The 17,002-nt window shown below is 43.3% G+C and overlaps 1 protein-coding gene across 1 annotated transcript in view; it reads right to left on the bottom strand.

Moving 5' to 3' along the window:
• Positions 1–14,285, bottom strand: part of myo10l3 (myosin X, like 3) — a 49,031-nt gene extending 34,746 nt beyond the window's left edge. Inside the window, exon 1 of the mRNA XM_018729568.1 lies at positions 13,972–14,285. Within this exon, the coding sequence (XP_018585084.1) occupies positions 13,972–13,989 (18 nt within the window). The 5' untranslated portion in view covers positions 13,990–14,285. The remainder of the gene's footprint in view (positions 1–13,971) is intronic.
• Positions 14,286–17,002: the final 2,717 nt, after the last annotated feature.

Genomic DNA, 17,002 nt, shown 5'->3' with positions numbered 1-17,002 from the left:
ATGTTACAATGAGGAAAAGGGCATACACTCACTGATATTAGCCTTTCCCAATCATCTCAGATTTTGAGGATCACATTTTGGTCATGAAAACATATGTCTGGGGTCCTTGGAAAGAAAGCCTGGGGTGTGAATCAGGTCACCTAACAAAGGTGATGTTACATGTCAGCGAGGTTCTTTCACAGCTGGTTGCAGGAAGCACCTCACCTGGACTCATATTCCCTCTCACCTTGTGAGTTAAAGTGTGATATTTCATTTGCGGCACCCAGCATGTGTCCAGTCTGCTCCAGCATGCTTACACAATCACACCCTCATGCTACACAGTGTTTTGGAAGAAGCAAGCTGGGGCAGAAACAGTAGTTTGATAGGAGAACAAGGTCCTGACAGCCTGGCTGGGACAGAAAGGAAGGATCTGAAAAGCTGGGACTACAAATACAAGGATCTGAAAACCTGTTTTAGGGAATTTTTGAACATTTACATAGACTGGAACATACAGTAATTCAAAATTACAGTTTTTAACAGAATGAAAGTTCTGCACTTCTCTTACTAGGAAGATATTGATAATGAGCCCCTCCTACTTGGCAAATGGTGTTAAGTAAATATCTTGGAAGGGAAAATGAATATCACGTGCAAATGAATGTCATCTAGTGTTTGGTTAATGAAAGTGACACAAACACGCAACGACCGCACGTTGTTCGTCCATCTGAAATACAGCCAAGCCCGAGACAAGCGAGGGAGTGACAGCGGACAGGGGCTTCTGAAAACAAAGGACCAGATGTGACGGCCTGAAAGAGCAAGGGAACGAAGAAGCTGCGTGCAAGATGAATAGAGCGGGCAGCAGATGGTCGTCCGCTGTCTCCTTGTCCGCTCCATCAGTGGTGTACCGCAAGGCCTTTGCTCTACACTGCTGACAAAGGCGATCGGACCTGCCCCCCATCGTAGGGGGTAACCAAGCAGAAACATCCTCACAAAAGCCAGCCAGCAGGCCCAGGGACGTGGCGGTAGCTCGGTCCCTTCTTCCTAGTTATCCTCTTAATTGACCCCATTGGCAAAGCACTGCACTCACTCACTCCACTGCCTATGACAGCAGAAGAATTGCCAACACTGACACACGCATACACACACTGAGTCACCTACTTTGAGACATTGTCACAAGACACTACCACGCCGAGACATGGAACCGCTGCCGATTTACTGCAAGATTGCAGGGTTTCTTTAAAATCGCTCCACTCTCGAAAGTGGCGCATCAGTGCCCGGTGTATTAAATACCACCTTCTCTAAAGGTCCGGGTCACTTGTACCACTAGCCTTCTGCGCATGTCAGCGGTAGCTGTTGGCATGGTCCTACAATGCAGTGGAGCTCTGGCCACACTAAGACAAAGGCAAGTAATTGTGACAGGCCCAGGAATAAAGGAGAATTTAGGACACAGTCAAAAGGAAGTCCCCAGAGAAGCGCTTCTTGCAAACACTGGCTACTGCAGAGAAAGCAGATCTACAAAACAGGGACAATGACATTTAGCAGCACCAGGTGTCGTATGGTGAAGCCTTGGATTGTATTACTGCCACTTCATTAAAGACACTCTTTCAGACTAAAACTGCTAATGAGTAAGTCTTAAATATTTACGTGTTGACAAAGTGCCGGTACTCTATTTCAGGCTCTGGACTGCCGCCTGGGAGCTACATTATCAGCTGATCGAGACATAGATCCATGGATACTACACAAAGGAAAGCTAATTAACTAAAATTGTGGAGACACTGTTAGGTAATCGCCACTGTTATGTTACCTTTTCTGTTCATCTTGCCGATTAGAATGATCTGTAAAGCATCAGACTCTGGCAAGAAGAAACAGTCTTTGAAAGTGACTGTGAGAGAGCATTTCTCCTTCCATTGTTCTTTTCAGATGGAATTATCATTTGTCTGCAACGCCTTCATGACCGCCCCGGACTGTCCCGTTGAGGCCCAGGTTCTCCAGAAAACAATGTCTAAGGAGAAACCATGAAAGCCATGAAATAAGCTAAGGAGAATGAAGTAAGAGCCTGACATGAACTGCGATAGTTCAAATAATTGTTGTTAATTAAGCATATTTATATTGTTGAAAATTTTCAACAAATGCAGTTTATGACTCAATTCTGCATTACAGACTAATGCAAATGAGGCTGTCCCACCCTTAATAGCGACATAGACGAAAGGTCACCACAATCCTCGTTGTGAAAGGTCATCGATCTTTGGCGGTTTCAGTCCCAACACTTCCCACCCTGATTCGTCTGCATTGTGAAGAGACCATAAGGATGATTGGAAATCTATAGGAACCAGAGGACACAATGTCCACATTCGTCCATTGTTGAGATAGAAGATATCATAGATTGTAGTCATGCTATGACATCGGGATTTCTGTTTAGGATTTTTATAAGCTTTTTAATTTTCTCAGATGTTAAGTGGTGTTAACAAAGGCTCCCCCCCTCACAAGTCTGTTCCTTTATCACAGGATCAAACAGAAAGGCTTGGCACTCCAAGAATATGGGTGCATTAATGATGTAGGGAGCAGCTGATCAGAAATTAGCTAATGGAACAAAGTCCCGAGGGAGAGACGTCGCCCAGCCAGGAGCAGACTGGAGGGAAAGTGGGGGGTGGCGAACATTAATGCAGAGGATCTCCTGGGGGACCCAGTAACTCACCACTCCCCCATAAACATTTAGAGAGGGGATGGCTTGAGGCATGGGCTGCGGCTAATGCACACTAACTGCACGCGCGTGTCTGCGCAGCTTCCTTGAATATGTAATCTGTAGCAACGGGGCATATACACACACGCCCGCACACACACACAACCCTTTATATAAACATAAATGCATGTGCTCACTGACTGTTAAATAATCAGACAGACTCCCAGCAAGGCACTCACTCCCATTCCAGTCCCAGTAAATAACCTTTGCTATATTACTGGGACTAGTATTGCTTTAATAAAACCTTTCATTTCTGAATTTATTACAGTATACAGACTTCCCATCATGCACTAGGGTATTACAGCAAAGAAAAGCACCAGCCCGCTATAAACCGCAGTAGTAGGCATGGGTTATGGGTTAGTCAGACACAATAAATTGCAGCTGTCTACCATCAAGGGCTCTGCAGTCAGTGGTCTTCTATTCTATATTTTCTATTAGGGGTAGCTGGTAGCACAGTGGTTAGAGCTACTGCTTTGGAGAAAAGTGTCAGATAAATGTAAATGTATTCTACATTAATGATAGGCACTTTGAAAAAATAGAAGGGAAACCATGCCACATTGCTGGGAAACATCGCACGTCTCTTTATTAGGTATGGCAAACTTAGGGTATTTTCTTGTGAATTAGGTCAGGGGTGTCTGCCAAAGGTCACAGAGAGTGTTAGAGGAAATGAAAGAGTTATTCAGCCTTGCAGAACAGCATATGGTCCCTGACAGAGGAGGTCCCTGTCCACATGGGGGTGGGAATGGGAGGTTTCATTGCGTGAACCCAGACAGACACAATGAGGTACACAGACAACAGCCGCTCTGGGCTGGTCGATGGAAGCCGTTACACCAGGGCCTGAGGCACAGCTGGACCTGGGCCAACCACGGAGCCCCACCCATCGCAACACCATCATAACCCCTAACCCCAGTTTCCAAAAAGTGGTCCACCTTAACAGAAAGGAAGCGTGGACAGGGCTGGGGCGAGAACGCCAGACACACACGGAAAACACAGGGAACTCAGCGAGAACACCCATCGCCAGAGAGAGCAGCAAGCCGAATGACACTGACAAAGAGACACACCCATAATTCAAAGCCTGCTGAGACATGCATTTAGACTCCAGAGAAGCCCATTTATGGTGTTGCCCTCAGACCAGAATCTACCGCAAGTGCTGAAAGTAGTTTAATCTTTTCTGCATCAGCACCACAGTTTATAATTATCGGCCATGATTCAAGCATACGATGTGGGCAAGTCATCAGAAACTAAATTCAGTCTGGATTGATACTTAAGTCACAAACTCAATTCGCAAGAACGTGAACTGCATATTCAACCAAAACCTAAAACATAACTGACATTAGAAATGATTATATTATTACCGCAGCAGAGTAAACACCACCACTCATTTTGACTTTTGTCAGAGCTATAGTAGCAGTCATGTACGATGCCATTATGACCCCAAGAGAGAATAATTCCCAGAAAACTTGGAGTAATACAAATGTGCAACATCTGGGTGGCCAAAAGTTGCTTTTTTATTTTTAAATCGTGCTGCCTTTGCAGTCTCTGTTCATCCCATCCCAAGGCAATTGCAAACTGTGATTTACCTGGACTGGCCTATGCCCATTCAAAGAAAGTCTATGCAAAACAAAAGTGAGAAGCATTTGACCATATTACAGCCTCCCTTATGTGTTTATGTTATTGTAATTTTCAGAGTGATTAAGGGGGTAGCTCATAGACATAGTACTCAGTGAAACAGGTGTGATTTTAAGCCTCTAAAAATTCCTCTTTATTCAGGGTTGACATGGCAAGTGTCTCAATCATTGGTCAGCATCACAGTCACTTCAGTACAGATGTTGCACTACAAGGTAAAGTAGTAGCAGTAAAACCAGGCTCTGTAGGAGAAGATGAGAACAGTGTTGGTCACATGACTCACTGCCAGCCAGGGGAACAAAGCCAGAAGTGCCACTAGTCAAATTAAACCCCAAGGGAGAACCCTGAACTGAATTTACCGAGTTCAGGAATTATTATCCGGACAAGGATGTAACACAATCTGAATTTTCACAGAACAGAGCGGCACTACGGTATACTTTCAAACAACTTGTCCTTGGAACAACCACAAGAAACATTAAGTTTACACTCTGTACAATAAACTATATATGCACGTATAATTTCCACAAGCCTCGTCTTAGTTAAGAAATAAAGTTCCAGCCAAACTCCTAAAATAAAACTAAAAAACAATTGCAGTTAAAACATGGCAGTGTGGTAAATCTCAACAGCGGTCAGCTCTGGCGGTTGCGGTGCTAATCTCTGAGCAACTGGACTAAGTGCAAAAGGTTTAGCTCACCTATTGGCAGAGCAACACACAAGAGTAACTAAGTCAAAGGAAAGCGAATTGGAGGGTTTCGCAAGTGTCCAGAATGGCTCTGTCCGACAAAAATATCCACTAAATTGCGACAACCTGAAATCATGAATGACTGAATCATGTGACCGAAGAAAGAAAAAAATGTCCTACAACAAATTGCTAACCATTTCATTCTACAGGCTATAAACAGAAGAGTATAACTAAAGCACTCTGCTGACAGTTTCTCTCAAAATAGTAAAACCAGTCCTTTCCAATTGTTGGTTTGTCTGTGCGCACGCATGCACATGTTCGTGTCTCTTCTCTTATGCATAACATGCGTGCTTATGCATCTTTCCAAAATGACAATGCCAGATGACAGCTGGAAGTCTTAGACAGGACAGTGGAAAACCCAGCTGACCACCACAGCAGCAACATCCACTTTCCATTAGGTGTCAAATACATCTCCCAATAGGCTGCGGCCGGTGATAACTGGCCATGACGTACTGCCAAAGAAAGTCTTGTTGGATTAAATATTCTTGCTGAAACCCTCAAAGTACTTTTCCATGCAGCAGTCCTGTCTGGAGACTCCTTGTGATTATATCATCAGGCAATAATTATATATTTTGAACCAACCACCACATGTCAAAAATAACTGAGTTAGACATAACCAGGCCCTACTGTTTGCACTGGTTCTTTGAGGAACCCTGGCCTGCCTGCCTGCCTTCTGGGAATGTCATGTAGGAAGTCCTTACTGGCCCTTTCTTACCTGGTCATCAGCAAGCAAAAGAAAGATTTCTTGCTTACATTTATTCATGCAGCATTTTTCTCCAGAGCAGTACAATAATTAACTTTAGCTGATGCTTTTCTCCAAAGTGTCTTACAGTTCAAACATTGTATTTTAAAACTACCTACGACCATGTACACATTTACAGAGCGGAGCAATGTGACATACACACTCACAAACTTCAAGGGCAATTTAGAATCACTATTCATCTGAAACATGCATCTTTGGACTGTGTTCAAAAACACACAAACTCCTCATAGGAAGAGCTGGATTTGAACCCACATCCAAACCTACAGCCTAGGAAAAATAAAGAACCAGTGCTACCCAGTGCACCCCCAAGCTGCTGAGCCTTCAACAAGATTAGATCTGAGCTTAGAGAACTGTACAAGGAATAATGTGCCAACGAGGCTTTTTAATTAATTTAAGCTATTACAGTAAATGGTGGAAAGTCTAACCCAGGACCCAGTTCCATGCGTTTGCTCCTCTGATGAGGTAAAGGATGGAGATCTCTTGATGTTGGAGTGATATTTCATCAGACTTGCAACTGGATAACCAACTTCCCTGAAGTTGTTTGTTCAGATTAATTATTTACGCACAGAAGTGTACATGTTCTAACTAGGTCATAAAAAGGTCTTAATTTCACGTTTCAGGAATGCAACGACAACCTCTGACGTTTTGCAGAATAGGTCTGGTTCAAATGTGTAAGAGACATGTTTTGCAATCCCTTTTTATCCCACCATTCTTGACCATTTTGACTGTTACTGCTGTTGAACTATGCATCAAAGAAAATATGCTAAATGTGCAAGAAAATCTCCTCAGTACAGTCATCTTGTAGACTTCTGCATATCATCATCGTTTATTTTCTTTTACAAATTGACAAACACTAATTTTTTTCTGTTTATTTTCATAACATGTAGCTTGTACAGAGAACAAGTACAGATGCAGTCTAAGACCGAAATACATGGAATCATTTCAGATGATGTGTTCAACTCCACTGTCCTGAACCTGAAGCTACTTGTGACAAACAGAGCAGGAACATGACACAATTGGCAGTGTGATACTGCAAGACAAATTAATATTGCCTGAAGGTCTGAGAAAGGTCTATAGCCACACATCTACACTTTCTGGCACCTCAGGACAAGCCCCGATAAACAGAGGTCCTTGTTGAGCTTATAACCATCTTGTAAAAAGTTAAATGTAAGATACTCTTTCCAAATCCAGAAGTAGGAAATAAAGCTCAGGGGAGGGAATAAATACATTAAGTTTCTTCATACTGTTGGATTTCATACCCCTTTGTGAGTAACCAAGAAGCAGGGGATCCAAACCAGATTAGTGATACCAGCTTCAGAATAGTGCTGCCTGATGACAGAAAGAACAACATTGAATGCCAAGCACGGCATACAAGGATCAAGTGTAGACCTTAGTCATGCAGCTTCCACTTAGCTGGACTGCACTGCTAGCAGCGGGAATTAATACTAAGAAACATACAATGCAATATGTAGTGTATATATGCATCTTGACAAAATGAACACACTAAAAAAATGCATGTGTTTGTGTGTTATTTCTATCATGTGTCAGGGGAAGAAAAAAAAAAAAAATCAAATAGCTCTGGAAAATGCAAAATCTATACATACACATGTCCTTATTGCCACAGCTCTAGTTTCTGCAGACACATCAGCTGTGGGGAACTGTAGCTGTCTCAGATGGAGTCGGTGTAATCATGGCACCAAGTCTGTAAAAGCTTTTCATAGCGTCTGAACAAGGCTGCCACTGCATTTTCTCAGTCAGATGTCTGTAGCCATCTAACACTACAAAGGTGTTGTATGATGATGGATGAATGAATGTATGATTAAGAGCATGGCATTCTGTCACCGACAAGCCAGTCCTTACCAAAACATGAAGTCCACTGCAAAGTTAAATTAAAGGAGATTTAATTGCATGTAGTGGACAGAAACAGAGGGTCAGGGTTCATGCAAATGCTCTTCAATAGATTCACCATCTGCTCAGCACACAAAAACATGTCCAGTCCCCGAAGGTCCTAATAGGATTTTCTCTGAGCGAATAGTGAACCTGTCAATGTGCTGATACAGCCATGGCTAAAGGACCGTCAGCAGCTACACTGCATCTACAATCAGGCTGTCAGCACTACCAGATAGACTGGTACTGAACAGTGTAAGGTGAGAACCACACACGTGAATGGCAGCAACAAAGTACAGGCATATGTGAGATATATGCAAACTAAATGACTGGTTTATGATTCAAAAAGCAAAAAGGAATTTTCTCACACAAACACATTGACCGAAGCCGCTTGTCCCAAGCGGGATCGCGGCGAGCCGGAGCCTAACCCGGCAACACAGGGCGCAAGGCTGGAGGAGGAGGGGACATACCCAGAACGGGACGTCAGACCACCTCAAAGCACCCCAAGCGGGACTCGAATCCCAGACCCACCAGAGAGAAGACACAGGCCAAACCCACTGCACCACCGCATCCCCTCAGGCATATTTCAGAAAGCCCAAAAACTACTTTAAAAACTTTAGAACAACCATTCTCCACTTTAAGAACTCTTTAAAAGCTAAGCTGCCTGTTTAAAGTTGCATGATGTGATCATGTGAGCCTGGAGATTATCTCCAGAGCCTTGTGACTGCTCTCACAGCAGTCATGCTGCAATACTAACACAAGCAACGCAGCAGCTGGGTTCATCCAAGTTCATGTTCTAACATGGCCTTTCAGAGCTCCTCAAAAACTACTCCAAACTAAAAGGTAGACTCCTCCTAGGGTAAAGGTCAGCTCATCTCAGGAATCAGCCTGAAGGACAAGGAAAAGCAGAGGTATGGCGGAGATACAAACACGCATGCGTGTGCACACACCTTTCCGGGAGCAAACATCCTTCCGCTTGGTTGTTATGGTGGAGGTCTTCCTTCCATATAAAATGCCAGAATCAGGCTGCCCACATGGCAGGAAAGTGATGCTGCCCCAGGAAACTGACTCACTCTGGAGCCCAGAAGAGAAAATTTCTTCTGACGCGCTGTCAGCCGGGTCAGCTGATCGGTCCTTCAACAAGGTTACATTCACTGTGATGTCTCCAAGCCATAATAATAAATGTAAGACGCAATGACTAATAGCATATGTAACAATTATAGCCTGTCAACATCTAATGTAAAACAGCATAAATTTTCACCCTTATTAAGTAACTTCACCTCAGTTGATATGTTAAAAAAGAAAAAAAAAAAAAATCTGTACATTTAGACTGGTGTAAACACGTGTGCAGATTAAACATCTCAAGGATGAATGAATCCATAAGAACCACAGCCAAAGGTATTTGAGCAAAGAAGTGAAATAAATACAAGTCACGAGGAAACAAAAATAACAAACCATCCCCTCAGAGCACCACAGCAACAGAGAATGTGTTGAGAGAAACTGAGCTCAGGCAACACGACAGAGCTCACTGTGTTTTCTGAATCCATACTTGTTCAGCAGGAAGACCTTAATTTTCAAATACCTTTGACATCCAGAGACAATGCTGGGCATGTATGACATGTACAGGCAGTACAAACTTTTAATGAACACAGAGGTAGTAAAACTTCAGGCCAGGCGACTGGATAGTGCCGTTTCAGCAGCCCGCTCTGAGGTAGCATCTGCAAGATGTGTGGAGCTACAGTTGATTCATATTGTATTTAGTGCTATAAAAAACAGTTTGTGTGTGTTTATGTGGAAGTATAGATGACCCACCAAGTGTGTGGAGCTTCAGATGAGCCACATTCTGTATGGGGGGTGGGGATATACAGGGTTCACAGTGTGTTGGGATATAGAGTAGATAAAGAATTAGACATATGTTCCAGGACCAGAAGTATGAATTAAGGACTAATGGGGGAAGAAACCCAGGCCACCAGCTTCTGGACCTTATGACTCTGCATGGGGTAGCTGTATCAGACTGACACGCCCCCAAAGCCTCCGGGTCAGAGCTAGGAATCTAGGACTCCCACTGGGGGCACGTCTCTGGAGGGGGGATGGGAGCTTGGAAGAGTGGCGGCTATCATGGAAGGGGTAGATCTCTGCAGGGTCTCAGAGATGACAGATAAAATGTGAAGCACGCAGCCAGAGACGAGCATGCCGTCATCGGGGTGCAATAGGCCCACGTTTAGAAAGTCAACTACAGATGGTGACTAGGACAATGCTCTACTCCCTGTCATGTGCAGTATAGGCACTGGAGAAACAGGATCAACATGAGAATTAACATTACTACAGTGTTTTGCACCAAAAAGGTGGCGTATGCCCACCTTTTACTTGTAAAACAAACAAGGGTCATCAATCAAACAACAACAACTGCTTTTGTCACTATGTTGGTTCTGGAAAAAAGTGCATTCAACTGTGGCACTTTGATCAGTGCATGACGCGTTGACCTATGTTTGAAATCGATGGCAAAGCAACTCGTATCTGAAGTAACAGTGAAAGAAAAAGGTTGAAGGTACAATTCCATTACTTCAAAGGGCCCTTCTGAATTAGTCTGGCATAGACTGTCTATCAGTAGGTGCTGCTTCAAGCAAAACATGTCAAGAAACAAATTTACGCAACACACTCGCAGGATCAGAGACACCTGAGTCATTCCTTCACATAACATGTTCCTGTCTCCTCCTCATTCCTGCATGTGTCTGCTGGCTTTCCACTCCCTGTATGAAGAGGCTAGCAGATCCATTCATATCCTGTTAAACACCTTCAACCTTTTGGCTTACTTGGCTGTCACCCAACCGCGTGTGCGAATGTGAGCGTATATGTACGCACAAGGATAAATGCTTATTACTTCACCAGCTAGTGCCACCTACTGTTCCTCATAACCATTTGACCACCCATCAATGATCACAGAGCTTTACACCTTATCTATTGCATTACTTAAGATTAAAAGTTATCTGACCTGTCACAAGGAACCTCAAGAACCAGCTAGTACTGGTTGCTTACTACAATGAACCCAAAATGACATGTAATGGGTGCAGGGCTGAAAATTTTTAAATGAAAAAGAAATCAAATTCCACACACAACATTCTGCTCCAGCAATGCATTTCTTGGTTTGTAACAGAGTAGGCCTGAAAATGAGCCATGGGTATGCAAGGACTGTGAATGATGGATGGAAGGAAGAGGGCGCTGCCCAGAACGGCCAACATGCATAAATCACTCCACCACCTAGTCGTCACAGGATACCAGGAAATGGAGACCTGGGAGAGAGTAGCGTTGCCTAACAGTAAATCCAAAAGAGCTACTGAGATGGCCAGCTCAGGTCAAGGGTGACTTGGCAGTAGGGACAGAAACTGGAGAATGACACACTTCAACTGTGTATTTATCTGGTGACTCAGGCCTGGCAGAGGAAGGATGAGGATTTGGGTGGAGGTACAGCCTGTGAGGCTTCTGGGAGGAGCATGACCAGATGGAGGATGACTATGGTCTCCTCCCAATGTCTCTATAGGGGGGAATGAACTCAATGTACCTGCAGACCACAATCAAGGGTCCCATTATTCATTTATACAGGCATAACAATCCATGTTTCCCTCTTCTCCATTTCCAACAGACCCTATTGCATAAAAAGTGGATGAGTGACAAAGCTTTAAAATGGCAAATTGCCACGCAGATATGATTAATGAAGTTATATTTTCACGGTGTCTTTACTCTTCTGTAAAGGCAGCAAAGATCTCGGTACACTGGCAAAGTGAGGGCTACGTGGCACATTCACCGCATCACAAAGCCAGAAACATAACTCCTAGTATTTGAGAGGAACCATTCTTGGCTGAATGTCTTCAGAGTTCCAGTACCTTCTGCAGAGCAAGCACTAAAATCAGCTTCCTTAAGTCTAGTTCTGGTATGAGTTACAAGCTGTTTGTGTTGTTATTCTCTCAGCTGTGAATCTTGATGCTTCACAACATCAACTGAGGCCAGAATGATACTTGTATAAATGTCACCTTGGGTTATTTTGGAGTTGGTCCTCAAAGGTCTTTCTTGTATGAGGACTAGAAGGTTTTAAGAGTACCATGAGCTTATTATTGCTTCGGGGCAACCACACGACCACATCATGAGTCACGAAATCTTTCACAGATGATATTTCTGCAAGGCTTTGTTCACGAGCACATCGTCCACTCTAATTACAGAGGCTAGACTTTACTGAGTATTCAGAAACATGTAAAAAAAAAAAAAAAAAAAAAAAAAACACCTAATGAATATAATTTCCATAGTGCTTAGTGGCAGTGAGTTTAAGAAAGCTGAAAGCCAATAAGATCAGCCATCAGTGGCATGAAGACCAGAGCAAGGGCATCAAAAGCACAAATGTTCACATGTGCAGTTTATGAAATCTCTGTCTGCAAGAAAGGAAATTAACATTTGGGCAGACAGTATACTCTGCTATTCATTTATTTACTGAGGTCCCAGTGGTGAAAATACACCACTATACTTTCATACATGTATATAATATATAACATTTTAAGACAAACCTTTCACTTTTGTGTCTTTAAAGGGGTTGTGAGGAAAGGGGATAATCCTGTGCTGTGGCTGCCAGACTACCAAGACTCTTAAGGTTTGGGGTTTACAGGTCTCACACACACACACACACACACACACACACACACACACACACACACACACACACTAGCAGAACACACCACCTCTGGACTCGCTTCAAGTGGTCTTCCACCGACAGCAAGTAAAAGACTTCAAAGCACTCCCGGTGATGTCCAGTAACATAAGCTTCAGTCTCATGGGTGAGGGGGCAGCCCTCTATGCCCCTAGAGACACATCACATCCCCCTGGCCTCAGCACTCAGTCAGGAAGGAAAGGTGATCTCATGGGGAAAAAAAACCCAACCATGGCCATCATGTAGGGTTTTAATAGAGGAAAGAAAGAAGCAGGTGTAAATATGAGACCACCTCACTAGAAATGATACTGTGTTCTGAAATAAAAGATTAATGAGAAAAAGATGCTGATAGGAAAAGTTACACTTTGATCTTATTTATGTGAAAAAAGCAGGTGTCAGAATGAGGTTGACAAAAAAGTGGATCGCCTATTAATTACCAAATAGTTTCAAAGACAAAACTTCATTTTCAGCCCAGTAAACCACAGATCTCCCGTGATTGTTATAACTGTTTAAGTCGTGAAGCCCTTCTTTGTTTCAAAGACAGACTGAGTAATATTTATAACAGACACTGGCAAAACAATCTCTCGGGCTCAATTTTACGTACCTTGATTTTTTTTTTTTTTTTTTAAATCTCTGAAATTATTTACCTGGCAGAAGCTAAAAAGTGCCAGAATGCCACTCCTCCCTGACAGGATGTTCACTCTCGGATGAAAAGGAGCAGCTTGCCGGCAAAGTCGCGCTTCTTCAAGCGACCTTTGCACGCACAAAAGCAGGAGCGCACAGACACACACACACACACACACACACACACACACTCCTCCCTCCATCATGTATCGACAGCAGCTTCACTTCATAAAAGCGACTCCCAGGCCACTAACAACCCCTATGTATTCAGCTGCAGCCCAGGGCAGGACGCGCCCGGTCCATACGGCGTCTCAGCGGGGGGCGCTCGGACCCGAGCCAGACCAGGCGCATCCAGACCCCCTCCAAACGACAGGCACCATTGTGTCAAGTGCTATTGCTCACATTTTCATGTATTCACTTTAAATTTACTTAAAGAAATTCCTGGTTGTAACGTAAGGGGAAAAAAAAAAAATCGACGTTAATAATTTTCTGTTAAGCGTACAATACGACAACTCACGATACTTTACAGAATGATAATCTTCAGTTTGGTTTTCAGTTCTCAGCCTGGGGTTTTTGTCCATCGTTTATATGATACGATGAATCTGCGATTCCGCTGTTATAACTACAAAATAATAAATTATCAGTGAGAAGTTGTTAGGCAGTTCAAATGAGGTTGTCTCTACGCGATCGCTAAATCAAATAACTTCACTTGAAGATTCGCTACATCAATACGGGATATAATTAAATTAGTAAATATACATTTTTAATAATCAGTCCTAAAGAACAAATATCTTGTTACTCTGCCTGGTTTCGGATTTGTAAACAACTGTTAACTGCTACTTAGTGTCCGCTACATCAGTCGCTCTAAATAAATGAATAAAAGTTTGTTAGGTGATGCGAGCGTGATCGGGAGATCTCACCTCAACGAAGGTTTCCATAATAACGGGCAGTGTGTGTGTGTGTTCCGTAGGCTGCCTCACTCTCCTCTGTCACGACGATGCCACAATCACAATGGGGGTCAACAAGAAGAAGAAGGCTGCGTCCGGTCCGTTCGGGGATGCTTAGTTTCCATTCAACTTGGGGTCCAGTCACTGGTCGGAGGTTCCCATCCGCTTTCCGGACCGGGACCCTGAAACACCTTCACAACAGCTGACCTATCCACCGCGGAGCAGTGTTAGTCAGAACGTCCAGGCTCCCGGCGCTCTTCTCCTTGCCTTCTCTTGGGGCGCGTGCAGCTGTGTATCCTTCTTACAATGAATGGACCCGCCTCGGCGGGAGGTATAATAGGGCTGGGCGGTGCTCCAGGCGCAGAGCCTGCCTCCAGCCTCCTTCCCCATCATCCTCACACCAAGAACATGTGCATAATGAGCAACGACGATAATCCTTTAATAATATTGTTATGCATTTTGTGTCATCATTTTAATAGAATAACTAGAATAATAGAACACGTTTCATTTGTAAAGAATAATGTAAGCTTTATCTGCCCTCCAACAGACTTCATCCCCAACCGAGCATTAAGGGGTTGACTGCAGCCTGCCTCCTGGGCAAAGTCATCATGGACAAGATCACTTGAGTGTGCCATCATGATTAATGGTGGAGTTTTTCCTCTTTTCTGCCTCCCCCATTTGGTAGCAGGGGTGCTGTTTGAAGGAGGATTTCTTTGTGAATTGTCCCTCAGCTCCCGTTTGGCACTCAGAACGAAGGACAAAGGGAGCTTTGAGAAGAGAGACCAATATAGAGGTGAAAATGTTCAACTGAGATGAGATTGTGATGAAGCAGCTCCTGCTCTCCAGCCTTCATTGCAACTACATAAAGACACTTGTACTCCTGTCTGTGTGTAATTCTGACCAGGACTCATAAGTCATTACTCTTTTGCAAATGAGCTGCAGAAAATAGAGGTTCTTGCTTTTCTCAGGCACATTTTTATTTTCTTTTTTAGTTCAAGAGGTTCTAGATGCAGATGTAAGCAGGGACCAGCACAGACAAAAACAGCAGGAATAAGGATTTAAAAGGGGAGGAGAGGGGGGGGAAAAAAAGAAATCCTTCAACCCAGTGTAATAGGATGGTCTCTGATAAAAATAGACACAGATGTTATGTAATCTGGGGTTTATATTGAAATGACTTTATTCATGCCCACTTGCAGTAGCATTTCAAGATGCATTCATGTATTAAATTTGGGCTCACATCAGTCTGGTCACATCCCCTAGTTCTCCTTGCTGTATCCACTCTTTCTATCCCAGGCTGTCGAATTCCAGATCTGCAATTACGAAATAAAAGGTAGTGCTCGTTCCACACACACTTTTAGCCATTATAGAAACCTCTTATTATTTTATAACTATATGGAATACTCCCAGCCAATTCATGGCCCAGGGTCATTTAATCACAGCTCAGTAAACCTCAGAAGCACCTACTGTCCTAAGACTATTGCAATGAGACAGTTTGATGTAGTTAGTTGCCGAAGGATAATGAGTTAACCAAATTACAGCAGGCACCATCACTAGTATTTTCATTAGAAGACAACGACTGAGTAAGGCAGAGCCAGAGATGGTCTTAAGTCTTTGGTGAAACTTGTCTCAAAGTTCAGGCAGAATCTGTTGCATGCTATACAATTGGTCTGATGACTGCGTACAGAAAAATGTAGTCATAGCGCATTGTGACCAAGTACACCAAAGAAAAAGAAATTTAGGTACCAGCTAACAGGGGGGTGCAGTGGCACAGTGGGTTGGACCTCCTCCTGCTCTTTGGTGGGTCTGGGGTTCGAGTCCCGCTTGGGGTGCCTTGCGACAGACTGGCGTCTTGGCCTGGGTGTGTCCCCTCCCCCTCCAGCCTTACGCCCTGTGTTGCCGGGTTAGGCTCCGGCTCCCCGCAACCCCGTATGGGACATGCAGTTCAGAAAGTGTGTGTGTGTGAGTTTGAAACAGCTTAAAGGTTGAGCATATCTTCTGTAGTAAGGCTCTATAAAGCCTTTGCTCTACTTTACCAAATCTGACTCTTTCAGGCTATTCATAACCCCATTTAACAACATTTTTCAAAACCTTTAGACACATGTAGTCCCACACCACTCTTTCCTCATACACACACTTCCTAAGATTTTTTTGAAGTTATTATTGCAATTTGATACTTTTGTCTAAGGCTACCTACAATGTTAGTTTTGAACATTAAGTAACAGACAACTACTTTCTCACAAAGCAGGGTTTTCTAAGCACAGCAATTGAGGGTAAGCCCTAGACCAGAAGTAGGATTCAAACTGAAAATCTTCAGATAAGGCCCAACTTTCCTGTAAGTCTGCACTCCACTTGAAGCAAGGCACTAAATAAGTACACTGTACATACAAAATTTAACTATATTTTGTTAAACTGTCATTTTTGGCACATAGCATATGAAGGAAGACTATGAAAAACTGCCCTGTCAGCAGCTGCAGTGGTCAAAGGGGTCTTTCAAAAGAGGTTTTTAACTCTTGAGCTTGTCAAGGTGGTTCTCTTTAATTAAAGCCATATTAGAATCTGGGCTATTTTAATATTTGTAGAACAAGATGACATATTCTTACTATGAAAGGTTCCTGACAGGAATTAGACCAGAGTTACCATAAATACCTTCTGGAATCCTTGGAATCCATGCCCAAATATCAGAGTAGGACACACCCCAAAACTAAATTTAGCTCCAGTAAATACAACCTTCAAATATGTACATTTGATACCTGTGCCTATTGTTACCCTGACTACATGAACTACAAGGAACTGTGTGTCAGATCAAGAAAGCATCAGTTTATCTGGATGAACTTTAAAATCCCAAATCCCCTTTGGCCTAATTAGGTTTGCAAATTTGGGTCAGCTTCTTCATCTCATTAACATGCAGCATCTTACCAAATGGGGGTGAGGCGAAGGAAGCAAACCATGAAATCATTTAAACAAAAAACCTAGACCCTTGACCTAGGATGACAAACCTAGGCAC

This window comes from Scleropages formosus, chromosome 12 (assembly GCF_900964775.1).
Source record: "Scleropages formosus chromosome 12, fSclFor1.1, whole genome shotgun sequence".
Lineage (NCBI taxonomy): Eukaryota > Metazoa > Chordata > Actinopteri > Osteoglossiformes > Osteoglossidae > Scleropages > Scleropages formosus.
Note: the sequence above shows the minus strand (reverse complement) of the source record. Positions and strands in the feature narration are given on the sequence as shown.